The sequence below is a fragment of the Phocoena sinus genome, chromosome 11 (genome assembly GCF_008692025.1).
Source record: "Phocoena sinus isolate mPhoSin1 chromosome 11, mPhoSin1.pri, whole genome shotgun sequence".
NCBI classification, from domain to species: Eukaryota; Metazoa; Chordata; class Mammalia; order Artiodactyla; family Phocoenidae; genus Phocoena; species Phocoena sinus.
This window is the reverse complement of record NC_045773.1, coordinates 83,609,574-83,625,575: the sequence shown is the minus strand read 5'-3', so window position 1 is coordinate 83,625,575 and position 16,002 is coordinate 83,609,574. Positions and strand designations below refer to the sequence as shown.

General features: G+C 42.4%; 1 protein-coding gene across 4 annotated transcripts in view; it reads left to right on the top strand.

Moving 5' to 3' along the window:
- Positions 1-16,002, top strand: part of CARMIL1 (capping protein regulator and myosin 1 linker 1) — a 323,730-nt gene that overhangs the window by 154,049 nt on the left and 153,679 nt on the right. For all 4 annotated transcript variants that reach the window (XM_032647357.1, XM_032647356.1, XM_032647355.1 and 1 more), the window contains exon 9: positions 13,685-13,760. In XM_032647357.1, coding sequence (XP_032503248.1) covers positions 13,685-13,760 — 76 coding nt within the window. The remainder of the gene's footprint in view (positions 1-13,684; positions 13,761-16,002) is intronic.

Here is a 16,002-nt window from a genome sequence, read left to right as displayed (position 1 = left end):
CAGTGGCTAAGGTTGGTTCAGTGGGTTGTGTAGGCTTCCTGGTGGAGGGCACTAGTGCCTGTGTTCTGGTGGGTGAGGCTGGATCTTGTCTTTCTGGTTGGCAGGTCCACGTCTGGTGGTGTGTTTTGGGGTGTCTGTGGCCTTATTATGATTTTAGGCAGCCTCTCTGCTAATGGGTGGGCTTGTGTTCCTGTCTTGCTAGTTGTTCGGCTTAGGGTGTCCAGCACTGTAGCTTGCTGGTCGTTGAGTGGAGCTGGGTCTTGATGTTGAGATGGAGATCTCTGGGAGATTTTTGCCGTTTGATATTACATGGAGCTGGGAGGTCTCTTGTGGACCAGTGTCCTGAAGTTGGCTCTTCCACCTCAGAGGCACAGCACTGATGCCTGGCTGGAGCACCAAGAGCCTGTCCTCCACACGGCTGAGAATAAAAGGGAAAAAAGAAAGAAATAAGATAAAATAAAATAAAATAAATTAAAGTTATTAATATAAAAATAATTATTAAGAAAAAAAATTTTTAAGTAAAAAACAAAAACGGACAGACAGAACCCTAGGACAAATGGTAAAAGCAAAGCTATACAGACAAAATCACACACAGAAGCGTACACATGCACACTCACAGAAAGAGAAAAAGGGGGGGGGGGAAATATATATATATATCATTGCTCCCAAAGTCCACCTTCTCAATTTGGGATGATTCGTTGTCTATTCAGGTATTCCACAGATGCAGGGTACATCAAGTTGATTGTGGAGATTTAATCCCCTGCTCCTGAGGCTGCTGGGGGACATTTCCCTTTCTCTTCTTTGTTCGCACAGCTCCTCGAGTTCAGCTTTGGATTTTGCCCCGCCTATGTGTGTAGGTCACCTGATGGCGTCTGTTTTTCGCTCAGACAGGACGGGGTTAAAGGAGCCGCTGATTCGGGGGCTCTGGCTTACTCAGGCCGTGGGGAGGGAGGGGTACGGATTCGGGGCGAGCCTGCGGCTGCAGAGGCCGGCGTGACGTTGCACCAGCCTGAGGTGCGCCGTGCGTTCTCCCCGGGAAGTTGTCCCTGGATCCCGGGACCCTGGCAGTGGCGGGCTGCACAGGCTCCCGGAAGCGGGGTGTGGATAGTAATCTGTGCTCGCACACAGGCTTCTTGGTGGCGGCCGCCTTAGCGTCTCATGCCCGTCTCTGGGGTCCGCGCTTTTAACTGCGGCTCGTGTCCGTCTCTGGAGCTCTTTTAAGCAGCGCTCTTAATCCCCTCTCCTCGCGCACCAGGAAACAGAGAGGCAAGAAAAAGTCTCTTGTGTCTTCGGCAGCTCCAGACTTTTCCCTGGACTCCCTCCCGGCTAGCTGTGGTGCACTAACCCCCTGCAGGCATTTTTCACGCCGCCAACCCCAGTCCTCTCCCTGCGCTCCGACCACCGAAGCCGAGCCTCAGCTCCCAGCCCCGCCCACCCCGGTGGGTGAGCAGACAAGCCTCTCGGGCTGGTGAGTGCCGGTCGGCACTGATCCTCTGTGCGGGAATCTCTCTGCTTTGACCTCCTCACCCCTGTGGCTGCGCTCTCCTCCGTGGCTCCGAAGCTTCCCCGTCCGCCACTCGCAGTCTCTGCCCGCTAAGGGACTTCCTAGTGTGTGGAAACCTTTCCTCCTTCACGGCTCCCTCCCACTGATGGCAAGTCCCGTCCCTATTGTTTGTCGCTGTTTTTTCTTTTGCCCTACCCAGGTACGTGGAGAGTTTCTTGACTCTTGGGAGGTCTGAGGTGTTCTGCCGGCGTTCAGTACGTGTTCTGTAGGAGTTGTTCCACATGTAGATGTATTTCTGATGTATTTGTGGGGAGGAAGGAGATCTCCGTGTCTTACTCTTCCGCCATCTTGAAGCTCCACCAGTCTGGCAGATCACTTTGATTTCTTTTCTTTTTAAAAAAAAAAATTTATTTATTTATTTATGCATGCATGCAGCGCCGGATCTTAGTTGCCGTGTGTGGGATCTTCAGTTGCGGCATGTGGGATCTTTAGTTGTGGCATGCAAACTCCTAACTGCGGCATGCGGGATCTAGTTCCCTGACCAGGGATCGAACCTGGTCCCCTGCATTGGGAACGCAGAGTCTTAGCCACTGGACCACCAGGGAAGTCCCATCAAGGACATTCTTAAATGAAATTGATGTTTGTTTGTGTGGTGATGTAGAATACACTGATGACTAGCACAGTTTGATGCTACTGCCTTGTTTTGTGCTAAGACACCAACAGTTTTTGCCACCATGGCTTTTGCACCATCCATGTAATGTCAACATGATAGAAAGGACAAATTTGTTTTAGTATTAGTATAAAAATTGTTTTGAACTTGTGAACCTCGAAGTGAGTCTCAGGGTCCCCCAGGGGTCCATGGACCATACTTGGAGAACAGCTGGTCTGTAGGAGTGAAGACATATAGGGCAGCCTGAGGTGTTTCTCCAGCTTTCCTTCGTATACTCTTCATGATTTTTACACTGTTAATAGATTATGCGTGGCATCAGTGCTAAACTTTCCAGTTAATCCCTTGTGCTTAATTTGGTGATTAAACTATATCTAGAGAAGCTCCTAAACACAGTTACTTGAACTATGTAGAGTACTATGTAAAATCAAGAAACTCTGTCAAAACTTAGAATTTTCCCATGAGTAGGTTTTTCCTAATTTCCTAGCTGGAGAATTTTTATTTCATCAGTGAACACCACATTAATGGGGTGGATTATCATCATCTGCCTTTCTTACTTCGTTAAGGGCTAGAAGGACTTTTCCATTCCTGAGACTCTAGATCAGAAGTTGGAAATATTTTCTGTAAAGGGCCAGATAGTAAATATCTCAGGCTTTGTGAGACAGTCACTGTTACAGTCATTCATCACTGCTGCTATAGCTTGTAAGCAATTCTAGACAGTATGCAACTGAATGAGTGTGACTTGTGTTTCAGTGAAACTTTATCTACAAAAATATATGTTGTGGGGACTTCTGTGGTGGTCCACTGGTAAAGAATCTGCCTTCAAATGCAGGGGACACGGGTTCGATCCCTAGTCAGGGAACTAAGATCCCACATGCCACAGGGCAACTAAGCCTGCGCACCGCAAGTACTGAGTCCGCAGGCGCCTCAACTAGAGAGGAAGCCGGCGTGCCGTGACAAAGAGCCTGAGTGCTTCAACAAAGATCCCACGTGCCACTACTAAGAGACCCGGCGCAGCCAAAAAAAAAAAAAAAAAAAATCCTTAAAAAGAATGGTTAAAAAAAATATATATATATGTTGTGGGCTGTAGCTTGCTGACTCTTGATGTAGATCAGTGGCTTCTTATGTGGGATGTATGTAACCAAAGGAGCTACAAAAAACATTAGAACCTCTATTTATTTTTATTGTTGACTCCTTTTAAGATTTCTATCTTGGTTTTATAATATATAATGACAATGATATATTTTGTATATAATAACTGAATGTTAAAAATTAGAGTATTTTTTTCTAAAAAATTAGAAAACTTTTTTACTGTAGTGGGCTTGATTAATAAGAATGGGGACCACTGCTCTAGATGTCATCTCTCCTGCTAATGCCTAAGTAGTTGGCTTTTTTCAGATGTCTGTCTTAATCACCCAGATCTTTAAAGTTTATCTCCTCTTCTTGAGGAGTTAATTTTTTCCCATGGTTCTTACTGTTAAAATTAAAGCCAGCTTCTGTGTAAAGAGGCTACCCCCAGTCCTGTTAGATGGCCTGTATTAATAGTATTTTTCTAATCAAGTTGCAACAAATTATATTGGCTGAACATTTCTCTGTGTTAAAATGAGCATGCCTACCCGTGAAGGAACAGTCTGTACTTAAATGGCACAGAAGTTTGGAATGATTCAGAATGGCAGAATTTGAGTGTTATGGGGGTCATTTGAGAGGTTTTACAACACGCTGTGTTTGTATTTTTCTCATTTGGGTATGAGTTAGGGAGAAGAGAACGGAGGAATTAGAGGTGCAAGAGGAGAGATGAAATGGGCCGTGTGTTGAGCTGGAGTTTGTTAGAAAATAGGGGCAATAGTTCTTATATGTACTGATGACTTTTCCCACTGTGGCAGGTGGCTCCCATGTATCTCTATTTGATCATAATTCAGATACAAATAAGCAGTTTTGTTTACAATTAAAATGAGATTCTGCATGCATTTATATGTTGATGTCCCTGAAGTTGATCATTTCAGCAGACTTCCTTCTAGAAAGCTGTACACATTTCATATAGTCAGTCTGAAAGCTCTCCCGATTGCCCATCATTCAAAGGTTTATTTTTCATTCCATTTTTTCTCCCCATTGTATTTAGTCATCAGAGGTAGATGTCTTAAGGGTCCTTGAAGTCATTAGTGCTCCCAGGATGGAAGTTCCATGGGGACTGGGCTCTCTCTGTCTTGTTCACATTGTATGACCTGATACTCTGCAGTCAAACCAGTGGCTCAGAGTGAAGGTTTTTCAAGGGAAACTGAACTGCTCTAGGATAGCAGATCGGAATCCTGGGAGGCTGAGCGGCTTAAGTTTTGACACATTTTTGACCAGAGGTATATTACGGCCAGAGGTGTTGGTTTCTGCAGAAATGCCCCGGTCAATAATGTGTTAAGAGTCTATCAGATTTACTCAGTTACTTTCTTCCCCATACTCAAGTTGGCAAGTATTGCTGTAATGGCACCCAGTTTTGCTCTGCGTTACCTACTCCAATCCAGGGCTGAATCCTGTCCGGATTCCTATGCAATTCCATCTGTTTCTTTCAGTTCACTCGCCCAGTTCATTGTCTTTTTGCACCCAGGGGTTTGTAACGACCGTTTTCTAGGACCAGCTCAGATACAAAGTGGGAGATCCGGGTCATGTGTGTGGTACTGATGTTAATGTTGCAGGTCTAGTAACAGGGAGGACCAAACATGGCTTGGGCAGCTTTATCATCTGGAGCGCAGGGATGGAAGAAACAGTAATCTCTGTGTGACCCCATCATCACACGTAGGGACGGATTTAGAAGAAGGTGCAGATCTAGGGACAGGGCAGTGCCCTTGTCATTGTTCTCATCACAGAGACCTTACTCATGTCCTCACCCTCTGATTTGCCTGGGATCTGCTCTTCTTCAGAGACGTGCCCAGTGATATGATACATGTTATATCACGTGACCTATAGAGCCTCATGTACTGAGAAACAGAGAAGCATACACATTGTATTGAGGCTTCTTAGAGTCATCCAGCATGCTATTCTCTCTTCACCGTAGACCAGCCTCTCTGTTCCTATATATTCTGCTACCCCACTAGACCGCTTAGGGTCTGCCCAGGAGCTTCAAGGTAGATTGATAAGCAACTTGAATGCTGTAACTGATTAATGAATTAATTGATTCTAACTAACGAACTATGGCTCTATCAGAATTAAATGTAGGGCCAGGTACCCTGTTGTTGCTGAATAAGCATTCAGGTATGAGGGTGACAGCGGTCATCCTGGATCCATCCAGTTAGTCTCTGGAGGAGAATAGGAATTAGGAAGTACTTGGGAAAATGCCCATTCAGTTATTATTTATAGCTTCCAAAATTTTATTTAAGTGTATTCTTAAAATGTATTCTAGTTTAGGTGTCAGTGGGCCGAAAAGATGGCACAGATTGAAGAAGGCTTTGTTATACATTTCTCATGGGATCTCTCAGTGGCCTGTGAGCTGACATGTTAAAAATGTAATTACACTGTAATTTGGAGTGGCAGGGAACGATGAGGTTAGAGGTAGTGGTGCCGAGGAGAAGAGAATATATAGCTTTAACTACATCGATTTTTCTTGTTCCCTGAAGATTTTTAAGAGGAGCTAATCTTCTCCCTCCTCTGAAGCCTCCGCGACATGCATCATCGAGCTTAAACTTGGCTCATGAGAGCCCAGCCAGCAGTTCATCCCCTTCAGACTCATGTTTCTGTGTTGTCATATTTCATACTCATCAAGGTGACATTCATGTGCCTGATGCTTTCAGGGAAGAGTTTGGAGTGTGGATTAATGTGTGTCAAGGTTGTCCTGAAGACACTGGTCTACTTCTTTCCCAATCTAAGCTCCTTCTCTTTATTCCCGCTCTCATTTAAAAAGGAGGAAGTGCAGTTTGGAGTGTGGAATCAGAAGCATTAGCTTCTATTTCCATTCCTAAATTTCTGTAAATAATTCTGTAAAACAATGGTCTCCAGCCCGGGTCAGATGGACTGTATGGTGAACACAGTAAATGATGAGATATTGAGGAATGTGGAGAAAAGAGTAGAACTTGTTTTATGCTTATTTTTTTCTTATCCATTTTATGTGTGTGAGTATGCTTTTTTTTTTTTAACTGAGCCTAATATATTAATATAGTAGCACATGTATATAATTTATAGATTAACACACAGATTTGGGGGAGATGTGTGCTCAAAATATGTTTCAGTTAGGAGTGAACAATCAAAAAATTTAGAGAATACCCCTTTAGGCCTCTGGCATGTCCTCATCTGGGAAGTGTTTCAGGTTGTCATATCGTCAGAGTTGGTGAGTGGTCCAACTCGTTTATATAGACGTATGCATTTATATGTTAATGTCCCTGAACATCAACATACAGCTATATAAATTAGCATATCAGGCAGGATTGGTATCCATGACATTTAAAAACTTTGAAAGCTCTCCCACTCCCATTTTCAAACTAGATGTAAAGGAGAAAAGTCTAAATTATCCCCAGAAAGGCTATCAAATGAATATGTCAGGAACAGACTGCTGTGGTTCTGAGTTTTACCAGCCTTTCCACTACACAGCATATTTCATTGTGTGCACACAGAAAGCAGCAGAGTGGCAAAACTCTGTATTCTTGCGTGAAACGTTTCCTTCGAGCCTTTAAATGTTTGTAAGATTTATTGGGGGGAACTCTTCAATCCTGTGGTGTGTGGGCACACTCAGATAATCACAATATTGTTCACTGGATTATTACTCTGTGCCTTTGTGCTTTTCTTGCATTGTAGGTTATGGGGCCTGCTAGACATCCTTCCAATCTGTCAGTCATTTTTGTTCGTTAACACTGTCCTGGAGTATTTCACACTATTTGAAAGTCACAGTGTTTTTACAGTTTCAGGGAGGAGGCGGGCGGGGCCGAAGGAGTAAGGAGGGAAATTTGGCCCAAAAATAATAACTGGAAAAATTGAATTCTTACAAGTCATCTAGATCACAAAGATCAGGTGAGAAATTCTAATTCAATAGATTATCTAGACTCTAGAGTGGCAAAGAATTTGGCAAGTGATTTAGACTCCAGATTGCTTGCCAACTTCTTTGTTTTTGCATTTTAACTTCTTTTAATAGCCCCCAAATATTAGCTTATTTTTGATGTCCAAAGGAATAAGAGGAAAATCGTTGTTTAAGAAATCACCTCAGAATACATCTTAGTGTTGGCTTTCAAATTAGAAACTAAGTGGTTGGTTGAATGTAATGAAAGGGGTTTGAAATTTTTGATTTGAAAACCCATGGATATGCCACCCTGGATTCCCCTGTAGAGTAGGTTGAAGATTCTTGACAATGTGGAAAGCATCTGACCCATTAGTGAGATGATGGCACAGTGGTTAAGACAACCAGATCATAGGTCACAGTGCCTGGGTCTGAATCCTGTCTCTGTCCAGACTAACTTTGTGACCATGGGCAGCTCACTAACCTCTCTGTGCCTTGGGAGAGGAGGGCGGGCCTCCATCTATAAAGTGGTGTTAATGACAGTGCCTCCCTCCTGGAGTTACTGTGAAGACTACATGGATTAATGTATTTAAAACACTTCGTGGGGCTTCCCTGGTGGCGCAGTGGTTGGGAGTCCGCCTGCTGATGCAGGGGACGCGGGTTCGTGCCCCGGTCCGGGAGGATCCCACATGCCGCGGAGTGGCTGGGCCCGTGAGCCATGGCCGCTGAGCCTGCGCGTCCGGAGCCTGTGCTCCACAACGGGAGAGGCTGCAGCAGTGAGAGGCCCGCGTGCTGCAAAAAAAAAAAACCACTTGATGCTAGTACATAAAAATGTTTAAATAAATACTTGCTATTTTTATATCCTACAAGATTTGCCCTCTTTTTAAATGAACAACTATATGAAGTGACCAGTTTTCTTAATTGAAAGAAAAAGGATTAGAATTACAAAATCCCTACATTACAGAAAATTTTAGATATTTCAGAGAGTAGTTTATGGTCTTTTCTATGTTGCTTCTGTCTTGTCAGTTTTATGCTGGTATTTTCTTCTAGAAAGATAAAAGCGAAAAACTTGGTTCTTTTGAGTTTTAAGGGAATGTTTGGATTATTCAAAGGTGTCAACTGAAATGAGAAATAAGGATCCCAACTTTTATTACCAACCCCAACTAGAGGCTGGACGAACAACAACAACGAACCAACTCTATATGTAGTACGTTTACGTCAGTAAAAAGTTAGCGGGTAGGAACTGTCTTGTCTCTGTTCAGCAGAGTATAAGAAACAACTCTGCCATGTGGCCCCCCAGGTTATTCACACTGGCTCTTCCTTTTCAGGGTTTGGAGTCTTGAAAGGTTTTTACTCCCATTTTAAGGAAATGGTAGAAGTGTCACATGAGAACATACATGAGAATACTGTGTTGTGAGGTTGCCTCAGGAGAGGCTTCCCTCAACGGCTCTAACTCTTCAAGGCTAACTTCAGATCAGAAGTCACGTGGTAATGAAGAGTCATTTAGGAAGTCAAAGCAAAACATGGTGGGGGGCTTCCCTGGTGGCGCAGTGGTTGAGAGTCCGCCTGCCGATGCAGGGAACATGGGTTCGTGCCCCGGTCCGGGAAGATCCCACATGCCGTGGAGCGGCTGGGCCCGTGAGCCATGGCCGCTGAGCCTGCGCGTCCGGAGGCTGTGCTCCACAACAGGAGAGGCCACAACGGTGAGAGGCCCGCGTACCGCAAAAAAAAAAGAAAAAAAGAAAAAAAGAAAAAAACCATAGTGGGATATACAATAAATGCCATGAACTGATGGCAAAAAGCTGTTACCCACTTCCCACCATGAGAAAATCAGTCAAGATGACTAGCACGGGTGTTTGGAAAGCTTTCTACATTGTATAATATAATCATTATGTGATACAAGCAGTACTTAGTGAAAACATGGGCAAGAATTGTTCCTGAGTGACACAGACCCCCGTCAGGGAAGTGCAGGGAGTTCTCTGCAGTGAGGTGACATCAGCACAGCAGTTGGGAGACGTGTGTGAATGCAAATTGAGTATTTATCCAAGATTTGCTTATATGCTCACTGATAACTGTGCTCTGAGAAAGCCGTCCCGGAAAATGAACTCTCAGAAATGAAATTAGTTATGTAGTGTCTTGTGTATTTTCTATTTAAGGGAGGCCAAATCAGAGGAAGAGGGAGACAGGGAGAATGGGCTAAGCAGCAGCCATATTATTACCTTTTCTAACCTGGTGTCACACAGCATCACTGGACGACATCTACCTCTGTGTTGTTTCCAATTTTTGACAATTACGAATACAGCTGTTTATCAACAATACTACTGGGTTGGCCAAAACGTTTGTTTGGGTTTTTCCGTAACATCTTATAGAAAAACTCAAAGGAACTTTTTGGCCAACCCAATATGTAAGCTTTTGTGTAAATAAAAGTTTTTATTTCTCTTGGGTGAATGCCCAGAATTGAGGTTGCTGGATCGTGGTAAATGTACATAAAACTTACTAAGCCACTGTCATGCTGTTGTCCACCTTGAGTGTGCCATTTGCATTCCCGTCAGCAGTGTATGAGGTTTCAGTCGCTTTGCATCCTGGTCAGCACTTGATATTGTCACTTTTTTTTTGTTTAAGCAATTCAGTAGGTTTGTAGTGACATCTTATTTTGGCTTTAAATTGTATTTCTCTAATGGCTAATAATTTTGAAAATCTTTCATGTACCTATTTGCCTTCAGTATATTTTCTTTGATGAAGCGTCTGTTTAGATGTTTCTGCTCATTTGAAAAAAATTGAGTTAATTGTTTCTTATTACTGACTTCTGAGAGTTCTTTATACATTTTGAATACCAAGTCCTTTGTCAGAACTGGGACTTGCAAATATTGTCTCCCAGAATATGGTTGTCTCACCCGTCTCTCAACAGCATCTGTTGCTGAGCAAGACTTTTTGACTTGGATAAAGTCCAGTGTATCATTGTTTTCTTTGCTTTTGGCGTCAGATATAAAAACTCTTAAACTGGGCTTCCCTGGTGGCACCGTGGTTGAGAGTCCGCCTGCCGATGCAGGGGACGCAGGTTCGTGCCCCGGTCCGGGAAGATCCCACATGCCGCGGAGCGGCTGGGCCCGTGAGCCATGGCCGCTGAGCCTGTGCTCCGCAACGGGAGAGGCCACAACAGTGAGAGGCCCACGTACAGCAAAAAAAGAAAAAAGAGAAAAACAAAAAAAAACTCTTTGACTAAGCCATACATTACTCTGTTGACCATTTCTTCTGGGATGGTGATGTGTCTCATCTAGAAGGCTCACGAACTTCCCATAAGAATCTTTTGTGACTGCTTTTTTTTTTTTTTAACATCTCTCTTATTTGCACAGTAGTACTTCATATTCCCCCTATGCCAGAGGGATTATTTCACTCTATTAGAGTTGCTTTTATTTTCTGAGCCTTCTGCGAGGCTGTGCTGGGTGGTTAGTATCACAAGGGGAGGGGCTGTCTTGCTGTGTTCATTGTTGCCTCAACCCAGTGGTTCATGCACTGTGGGTGGCACTTGCTGGATCTGTGAATGGATGGAGTTGCTGGTCATTTTCGAGTTCCCATGCCTTTGTACATGCTCTTCCTAATTACTTGAAATACTCTCTTCTGTTTTCCCTGCCTGGTTGGCCCCTTCCTATCTCTCAAGCCTTGTGGACCCTTCCCCATTTGCTCCAGGATGAAGTGCTTATGTCCTTCTGTGTTCTTAGGGCACTTTGAACATGCTCCCTTTTCAGCGTGTCTCCCATGGTGCTGCAGGTAGCTGAGGAGGGGTCTTTCTCCACCACTGGAGAGCTGCCCTTACTCATCACTTAATCCTCAGACCCTAATATCCCTACCTAGGACTTAGTAGGTACTAAATAAATGTTTATTGAATGAATTACGGTATATGTTTGTCCTTTTCTAATTTATTTTTAACATTAAAAAGCCTAGGCATTAACATAATTTAGAGAAACACGGTGGGCGGACCATGCCAGCATGCACGCGTCTCCATCATCTTCATGGACATTTTTTCTATAATAAAATTTTATTTACACCATCCATAGAACATTTACTTTTATGATTCTTTTAGATTATGAATCATTATAGATAAATTTAGAAATACAGTACAAAAATTCTGTTAGAAAAATATTCATATCATCTTTAATGCTACCACCAGGCAAGGTATTCTCGTAACATTTTGCTATACTTTTCTTCTTAAAAAAAAAAAAACACAGTGTCTATATTTGTGAGCATTTATATCTATCATTTTATATGTAGTTTTTACCAATTACACTCATTGGCTCTGATCACACAAGTATGCACCCGTAACGCTGTATATTTTTAAAATTTAATATTGCACTCCAAACATTTCTGGTGTCATTAAGTGTTAGGTTTGACTTTTAGTGTACCAGAATATTATTTTCAAGGTTTTTGCATGTCATATATAGAGATGATGCTGTCCTACCCACCGCATTAACGTGAAACCTGGTTCTATTATTGATGTGCCCTTCAACTCCTGGAAATGAATTCATAAGACAAAAGCCAGCTGTACTTCAAGTCACATCAAGTGACAGAACAAAATACACAATAAAGAGGTTCTGAAGTGTAGTCACTACTTGACATTAAATCCACAAAAGGAGATGAGATGAGAATGATTTGCCATAGTTCCTGAATGGGGAAGTACAGGTGAGAACTCTCAGATACCGTGGGCTTGGGGTGCCCTGTATTATAAGGTGGAATTTACTCCCAGAGAAGCTGCAACTGTCATTAGATGTCATGGAGAAATGTCGGGACTTGTTCTGAGCCCTTGGTCGATGGAAAGAGATGAGAGAGTGGAGACCCTAAAACAACTATGGGAAGAGTTGTTGTTTTTGTTTTTTAATCTGAAACTTCTTTTTTTAATCTAAAACTTAGCAAAGTTAATAAAGAGGCTTTTCGGTGGAAAAGATGGCACGTGGAACCACATGACTAAGACTAATTCCCTGGCGTTTTCTCTGACACCTGTGGATGCTTGTTTCACTTTTTAAAGCAAATCTGATAAAACTACACACACTTGCTTCAGAAGCTGGGTTTCGACTGTAGTTCTGTCCCTTTGGCCTAGTTTCACTATATTTCTCTGAGCATCTATTTCTTCATCTGTAAAATGTAAATAATAATACCTCCTAGCGTTGTTTTCAGATTTAAATGAGCTGTTGTTTGAGATTTAAATGTAAAGTGCCTAGCATGGGGCCTGGTACCTTGAAGCTTGAAATAATAGTGATTTTCAGTTCTCTTTCTACCTTCTACCTTTCATTTCTATTTCAGTAAAAATGTGTTCATTTGCTGCTTGTCATGCCCTGAGGGTAAAACTGATAAGGCCTCCCTGAAGCCACAAAGCTGAAATAGACAGGGATGTTGTTTTCAAAGAACTTACAACCTGGGGTGATGAGGAGTAGATGTTTAAGCATCAAACTATACTATAAGACAGAATAAAATAAAGGCTAAGTAGAGGTGTAAATATTGTGCTGGTTGTGGTGACCTGGGAGAACTTAATAGAGGAGAGGATTATGATACAGGCATTGAAAGATGCATGGATTTAAAATTTTTTTGTAACTTTTAATTTTATACTGGAGTGTAGTTGATTAACAATGTTGCCATAGTTTTAGGTGCACAGCAAAGTGGTTTAGTTATACATTTTCCCATTTAGGTTGCGTAATACTGAGCAGAGTTCCCTGGGCTGTACAGTAGCCCCTTGTTGGTTATCCATTTTAAATATAGCAGTGTGTACATGTCAGTCCCAAGCGCCCTGACTATTCCTTCCCCCCACCCTTCTTCCCCTCTTCCCCCGTCGTAAAAGATAACTCTGACTGTGAAATTGCATATGTTTGGTGAGTAGTGAATCGTCTGCTTTTTGGCTTGAGCATGAGTTAGGGTCTGGAAAAATAGTGTGGTGGCAGATCTCTGATACAAATAGCTTCACTCTATGACTGAAGAACTTACATGAAGCATAAGACAAAAAAACACCTGGGCTATCTCATGTGTATAATCCGTACTAAGAACTGCAAGCAAGGTACCAAATGGTTGTGGGATGCTTGCCAATAAGCATTGGGGATCCCATCCGATGTCACTTATTATCAGGCTAGATACTGTCCTTGCTTGCCGTATAAACTCCTCTAGCTAGAGAGCATATGATACACTTGATGGTGAAAGAATTTATGAAGGAGCGGTCTAAAGAAATAGGACCTGTTAGTATGGAATTAGACGTATGATTTCTCTTAGAGTAAGGAGGTTCTTCAAACAAACACTGCTACCAGCCTCTTTTTCTTTGGAAATAGGAATCAGAGTCCCTAGAGGTAATTTACCTTCAACTTTTAGGAATTCTGCTTACATCATCCTGAAGATCTGTCCTAGAGAATTTAATTGTTGTCTGGGGGTCAAAATAGATATAGCTGAATGTTGTGCTTATAAATAATAGAAATTAACAGGTAAACTGGGATGTCATGGATTAAAAAGTCAAGCGCCAATATGGCCACTGTAAGAGCACTTTTATGTATTTTGTTATTTCTGCTTCTAGGGACCTAATACCTATCATTGCTGCTCTGGAATACAATCAGTGGTTCACTAAGTTGTCCTCTAAGGATCTAAAACTGGTAAGTAATTGAAGATGTTGCTTAGCTTTGCTGAATTTCAAAAACCTGATAATTATATAAAAACACAACACACATTTGTTTTTCTACCACACTGGTGAGCTGCATACATGTTATTTCTTAGGGGGATATTTTTTTATAAATGATCTGCAGGCCATTTTATAAAGTTTGTAATGTGAGATGCTTCAGAGAAGTACTTCCTCATGTTTTCCGCTCCTTCAGGCAATTTTAGAGGATGAACAGAAAGACACATTTAGTGGAGCCTTCAGTACATACTCATTCTGTTGGAAAAGACTATTAAAGTTACATTTGCACAGCTGCGGATAGCAGGTTTTATGTTCCTATCTTGCGTTCCATCTCCACAAAGCTTCCCTTCCTGAGAATTTAGGAAAACGTTGCTAAGGTAGAGTTGGTCTGGTTTAATTATGATAGTTAGCATTAATTTTCTAGATGAGTTTTTGGGCAGATTTATATGTAAGCAAAATGAAATCAAAGTGAAATCTGTTAGTTTTCATAAGGCATAGGGGAGCCAAAGTTTTGGTCTGTTTTACTATTGGAAATAAGATGCTCTGTTGGGTTTTTTTTTTTTTTTTTTTGCAAATTCAAAGCAGCCATATGCTTATCCATAAGTTAGGTTTCTGCTGCTTCATTTTAGCACAGAAGATAATTTAGATGTTGTTTTATTGGAGACTCTTACATTCAAGCCTCCACCTTTCAGAGGTCATAGAAACTGGGGGTTTAAGATTTTAAAAGTGAAGAGACAGGATTTGGATTGAGACATGGATCTATTGAAAGTGGAGGGTTGAGATTTGCTGGCAGCCAGCCTGCTGGTTCTCTGAACTTGCCTGGCGTGTGAGTGGCTTAAGGTGTTATAGGTATGAGCATAGGCAGAACTCATTTGGGGATTATTAAGAGCCAATGCAGCAGACAAAAAGAGTGTGGGCTTGGAAACCCACAAATCTGGGTTTCAGATTCTGACTCTTATTACAAGGCTGTGTGACCTTAGATACATTACTTGACCTTCCAGGGCCTCTGTTTCCTGCATCCCTATTATTGTGAGCTAGTTGGAGCTCATGTCTTATCAGAATCTGTGGCTCAATAGCTATACAGTAAAACTTGGTTTAATAAATAGATGTCAAATGAGTTTGTCGAATGAATGAATGGACATAGAAATATAACTATTTTGCAGGTTATTGAGATGAGTAAATAATGTGTATAGAAATTCTAACAATGCCTAACGTATTACAGGCGTGTCACAATCAGATTAGCAAAGAGGCTGAGAAATGAACAAATGGGGGAGCGTGAATTATGGAAACTGTATCAGCTCCACGGCGTGGGGGTGGTGGTGGTGGTGTCTGAGGTCAGTGATGATTTGAGGTATGGATGGTGACCTCCCAGGGAACAAACAGCCGTGATGGGAGACCTGGGAACAGAAGTCTCTCATTGCTGTTTGCAGGGGTGGGGACCATTTGCAGGATTGAACCAGCAGAGATTCCAGATGCACGAGGGGAGCCATTTTGAGGAATGAGAAGTAGATTAGCCCAGGGATTGTGGGATCAGAGAGAACAATGCTTTGCTACCGAGTCAGGTTTCCTGGTTCAGTCAGACATTCACCTAAGCACCTGATTTTCAAAATGGGGCACAAGAGAGCTGTGAGGAGGTTGTGGAAATCCCACTTTTGGAAGATGTCCCAAATCATTAGTACCAGGCCACTGGTGCTGCCATTCTGTCATTATTCCTCCCAGGCAGCATCTCCTTTTAACTGCCTTAGATGTTTAGGGAAGAAAACATGCACCTAATTATTTCAGTCTTGGCTAGACAAAGCATGTAAGTGTTCATATACTTTCTTGGGTGTCCCGGGATGGCAGGAAGTGGAGTGACAGGATTTGAGGATTGCCCTCACTGCTTATCTATTAACTGAGATTTAAACATAAAAATGCAAACGTGCATAGTTTTAATATTTGGTATTTAAAAATGAAAAATGGTCTTTGGGCTATCTCTCTGCAAGTTTTCAAAAAGAATACTAGCAATTCTTCCATGTTTGTTACTCAAAGTTAAAAAAAACCAAGAATGGGGCTTCCCTGGTGGCGCAGTGGTTAAGAATCTACCTGCCCATGCAGGGGACACGGGTTCGAGCCCTGGTCCAGGAAGATCCCCCATGCCGCCGAGTAACTAAGCCCGTGTGCCACAATTACTGAGCCTGCGCTCTAGAGCCCGTGAGCCACAACTATTGAGCCTGCGTGCT